General features: G+C 41.5%; 1 protein-coding gene across 1 annotated transcript; it reads left to right on the top strand.

The window, feature by feature from the left end:
- The first annotated feature begins 266 nt into the window (after positions 1 to 266).
- gpr184 (G protein-coupled receptor 184) lies at positions 267 to 5364 on the top strand. Its single transcript, XM_035679514.1, has 2 exons — positions 267 to 603; positions 3487 to 5364. The coding sequence occupies exon 2, from the start codon at positions 3529 to 3531 to the stop codon at positions 4549 to 4551; it is 1023 nt and encodes a 340-aa protein (XP_035535407.1). The 5' UTR covers positions 267 to 603; positions 3487 to 3528; the 3' UTR covers positions 4552 to 5364.
- The last annotated feature ends 6 nt before the right edge of the window (positions 5365 to 5370 follow it).

The raw sequence follows: 5370 nt of genomic DNA, 5'->3' as shown, positions 1-5370 counted from the left end.
GTCCCTGACGGCCCCTCATATAGGGGAATCAACGTTTACGTGTGTGATGTGTAATAGCTGTCTGCCCACAGAGTTTCAATTCCTGTCAGAATCAGATTAGTATGCACATATGATGTCTCTCTTGAGAGTAGTAACGTCTGCTCCATCATAGTCTAATGTTTCTCCCCACCCCTGAAGCCACTTCTTCCGTGCACGTGTACAAAAACAAACCTCCCTCCTCCTGTGTCTTCCCTTTTTTTAACTTCGTCTCATCTCTTCCTCACACTCACACACACGCTGACATTTAAACTGTGGCTGTCAACAGCAAGTTGTCTCTACCAGAACAAAAAAATCCAACAGTGCAGTACACAGAGAGAATAACCATTGCATTTTGTAGTTACTGTATTTGCTGATGGTTATCTAGTGAGAGTACCATGTGGGACTGTTAGTGGCTTGGCTGCATGTCAGCAGTTCTGAGGAGTCTCTTCTAAAGCTCGTCTTCTGACCCTCCCGGACTGAACTCTGCCAAAACCTGAGACACATTTGGAATGTGTCTGAAACTCTTCACCCACCGGACAGCTTTCTTTTACAATCAAGGCGCACCTCTTACCCAAAAAACATCAGGTGAGGTATTTATTTATTACAGCAAAAATTATACTACACTCTCACAAAAACATCTCTAAAAAGTATTACAGAAAAAGATAAAAATGTGACATGTTTTTATATGTTTTGTAAACAGGGTGTTAAAGGTATTAATTCATTTGGAACTTTCTTTGCTAGTTTTCTTTTTGTATCAGATTTAGTCAACCTCATCCTTTTTTATGGCCACATTGTTTCACTTTTGTTAAAGCAATGCATTCAGGGGGGATTTCTCAGCCTCACTGATACAAAAATGGGCCCACATATCTGTTGATGTCATTCTTAACTTTAAGTTTCTTTCCGTAAAACAGTTGATGTAAGTTACTCCAAAAGATATGGCACACAAAAACATAATATTTAATCTTAAAGAAAATAAAGAGATCTTTAACACGTTAAGTTTTTATTTTAGTCTCAATGATACAGCACCTTGATAAAGTCACAGTTAGCCTTTAATGATGTCTGTGTCGTCTCAGCATTGTCTATTTTTTGTCATAGAGAAAAAGGTTGTTGTTGAACATATTTAGATATAGCTTTAATTAAGAAAATTACCATTATTTGAAAACTGACTTTGTTTTCATCTCCTCTGGACTGTGAAAGGCAGCATGCTTGATGATGTGTGAGTCAGTGTTACAAAAATAATTAGGTTAGAAATGATTCTCTGCAGGGTTGAATGTTTTCTGAGGTTCTCCCAGCGGTAGTCACTACAACAGGTTGAAAAGTGCAAAAGGGAACTGCTTGACAAGAGGAAATAATGAAAATTCACAGGAATGTGGACTGTGATACCTGTGAAACGCAGCTTTGGTATTAGGGAGGTAAACTACAAAACATATTGCTTGCATTTTGCTTGACGTGCAGCACATTCCTCCTCCTTTAGGAAACAGCTGAAGTTTTGGTCTTTTAAAGCCTCACTGGTGACATGACTGTGTAATAACAACCAAGCTTTGTCCAGCTCATAATATTAACAAACACATAGTTGGCCCAGATGGACGAAAGGATGGACTAAAGCGTCGACCAACTGTAAAGAAGGCATGTATTAGGATGATATGTGAAATTTTCACTGAAAGATGAAAACCTGTAGATTAGAGGAAAAAGAAAATAACCTGTATTGATTTTAAAGTGAATAGAACAAGTGCTTCAACTAGGGCCATTGTTAGTAGGGAGGAAAAACCAGTTTGTTGTTAGTCATAGCTGCCAGACTGATGACTAAACAGCAGCATATGAATAATTTTAGAAAAAGTTGCAATTAAAAGAACAAAACTTTCCGATACCGTAGTCACGGTGTATTCCCAACCAACATTATTTGAACATTTTATGAATAATCCATTAAATCAAACCCATTTCCACACGCCTGCATGCACGCACATACACACACACACACACACACACACACACACACAGGCACACATTATTCACTAGAGATGGTCTGCCTCTAAATGGCTTCTCCATTATTGAATTTGGATGGGACAGCCTATCTCTGTCCAGACGTTAATGGCATTAGATGCTTCCTGAGCCTATAAACACACCAGGGCCAGGCCTAAGCAATAGAACAGAACAATGTGGAGAGGAAACAAACATTAGTGTCTGCCACTGAGATACAGAAACTAGCCATAAATATACAGAACACAGGTTTCATTTCCTAATGCTGAAATCTCAGAGAGAAACAGGAAATTGACAGAATAATGAAAACTTTTTGAAAAAAACTTTTGAGGGCTCTTGTCATTTTCCATAGGAATAGCAACCGCATGTTGTCTTTGTAAGAAGCTATTTGAGGGATCTACACTGAGGAGACATGGTGACTGTATTGTAACCAATTTTCTGATTACATTTACCTGTGCAGGAAGTGTTTTTTTTCTGTTCTAATTCAACACCAGAACATTTTGAACAGGAGGCAACACAGACTAATATCTAGGATGTGTCTGCCTAACAGACGGGAATCACACCCACGGCTCTATGATGAACTGGGACTGACCGTGCATCTACAGCGTAGATCAGGGAGTGAATTAATTGATTAATTTATATAGGGCATGGAGTTCACATTACTCATCCTTCAAGCCACAGTAAACATTTAAATCCCTCTTGTCTCTTCAGCCATCCAGTTCTGCTGATAGCTGTTACATCAGACATTAAACTGGACCATCAGTGAGTCTTTTTAAGGATGCATTTAAATTAACAGTAACTGACTGTAGGTTGTTTTGTCCCCACAGAATCAGAAATTCTTCTTGTGCTGATAAATTGGACTGAAGTTGTATTAAGCAGTGATTACAGTAAAATGCAAATGCTCACTTTGCGAGTTCAGTCTGTGCTGCCCCTGCCCGCCACTCTGATTTAGACCATGCAGGGCAATAAGTGCAACAATTTAACAAATAGCAGCATTAACATAAAATATTGTGATCGCCTAGGGGGCTTGGGAGCAGGAATTTCTACATCTAATTCACCCGATATAAGGCATTAGGTCCTTAATGCTCCCAGTTTCCATAAAACCAGGACATTTATAAAGAAAGTGCATGACATTTTTCTCCACACTGAGGCAATAAGGGGGGATTTTGGCAATCACAGTTTCTGTTAGTACTGTGGGTGTTATCGTCAGGGACCCTGACTAAGCCTGTATCTTCTCCAGGAGAGGAAAACTTCAGCTCCCTGCCCTAACACTGCATGTTGAGCCAAACTGCCTCACATTCAGAAACATCAGAGGACAACCAAATGATTTTATCTCTTGAGCTCACTGAACCACAAAATAGGATGGATACAAAATGTCCAAGCTCAAACCACTGGATTTTAAGGCATCGTGGGAGTAGGCTCATGTTGCCTGTGTCACTTTTACTCTGCCTTATTGACAAACACTTACTGTGTTACTGTGTTTTTCCGCAGGTGAATTCCTAACCAGCAAAGTGACAGAAAACTAAAGGAACAATGAACTCCACAGCCACAAATACGTCTGTGTGTGTTAAAATCAATGACAGTGCCATCAGTGACTTCCTGATGTCTGTTTACATTCTGGCTTTTATTTTTGGTTTGATCTTCAATGTGTTGACCATGGGACCCATTTGGCATCAAATGCGGCAGCAAAATGTTTTGGGCATCTTCCTGCTTAATCTCTCCATCTCTGACATTCTTTTCCTCCTCACTATGCCCCTTTGGATCAATTATTACCTAAAGAACCACCGCTGGGAGCTAGGTGTCATTTCCTGCAGTGTAGCTGGCTTTTTCTACTACTCCAACATGTACATCAGCATCTACCTGCTCTGCTGCATCTCCGTGGACCGCTGCCTGGTGGTCACCGACCCACTCCGCTCCAAGACCTACCGTACATCACGCTATGCTTGGGCACAGTGTTTTGGTGTTTATATTGTAGTGATTGTGATGCACATCATGGTACTGGTCCATGACAATCTCAAAGATGCCCATGATGACATTAACAACAATGACCGTTGTTATGAGACTTACCCCATGGAGAGCCCTGTCGCCTTATTCAACCTGCTCAGAGTGTGCATCGGCTTCCTGCTGCCCCTGCTGGTGTTGGCAGTGAGCTACTGGAGGGTACTGGCCACTGTGGGTCAGAGTCCTGGCCTGAGTGCTCAGGCTAAGCGGAAGGTCCGCCTGCTGTCCTTTGGGGTGATTGGGATCTTCTCAATTTGTTTTGCTCCATACCACATTCTCCTGCTCATACGCTCACTCGTCTTCTACCACAGCGAAAACGTATTACCTAATGGAAGTTACTGCCAGTTTGAACAAAACATGCACTTGTTCTTCTCATGTACGCTGGCACTGTCCAGTTTGAACTGCGTGGTGGACCCTGTGTTATATGTGCTGGTCAGTAACAGCGTACGGAAGGAGGTGAAACTGTGCTGGAGGAGGTACAGAGGGACACAGACAGATACAGACTGTGCTCTTACTGCATACAACAGAGGGATGCAGAATACTAATTTAATATGAAAAGTAAGCTGTATGTGGGTGGACAAGTCCACCTGTGCATTTGTATGCATATGTGTGTGTGTGTATGTGCATATATATACACAATTATGCATAATGCTGTAGCTGTTTGAAGGTCTTCATTTTTGGAGTTAGCCAGTAAGTAGCAGGATTATTTACATCCCATAATCAACCCTTCGTTCACAGACAATCAACATCCTTTGAGAGAGCCACATTGCCTTTGTTTCCTTTTTTCCTTTTTTTCTTCATCCTGCACAGTGTAGCAGAGGCAGTTGAATAACATGCACCTCAGAGCTCTGTAATTGGATTGCACTCCCAGGTTCTGCTCTCCCAAGAGTTCTTCAGTGGCGGCCACTTCTGGTTTGTGGTTGGACACTGCCGGAGTTGAAGAGCCCTTGTGTTTCCCCTCCAATCTATACAAGAATATTGTGATAGTGAATATGTGGCCTTGCTATAGCTAAAAGTGCATTTACTCTAAAGCATGGCAAAAAGCATTTATTAGCATAACCGTGTGTCCTAAGTGTCTGGCCGTCAGTGAAACATGTTGAATGTAAATAAACCATCATATAAACCAGTGGTTTGAACAGGTGCTCTAGTTTTAGGTTGTTTGGTTTATGCAGAAAATATGTGAGGATCAATTTTGCAGTTGGTATTTTATGCATTTCCACAGCGAGGGAAGGCCTTGGGAGATGATAAGCTCATACATCCAAGCACTTTGCCATTATTGTCGCACATAAAGGTAATCATAAATCCAACACAGCTGCACGTGTCAAGTGGGCAACGGCTGCAATCAGGAAACCTCTGTGTGTGTGTGCGTGTGTG

The sequence above is a fragment of the Morone saxatilis genome, unplaced genomic scaffold (genome assembly GCF_004916995.1).
Source record: "Morone saxatilis isolate NCDOM2014 unplaced genomic scaffold, NCSU_SB_2.0 Contig8, whole genome shotgun sequence".
Taxonomy (NCBI): Eukaryota; Metazoa; Chordata; class Actinopteri; family Moronidae; genus Morone; species Morone saxatilis.
Note: the sequence above shows the minus strand (reverse complement) of the source record. Positions and strands in the feature narration are given on the sequence as shown.

What these genes read in the sequence shown, in the direction of transcription:
- gpr184 (XM_035679514.1), top strand. Translation starts at nt 3,529, where the DNA reads ATGAACTCCACAGCCACAAATACGTCTGTGTGTGTTAAAATCAATGAC.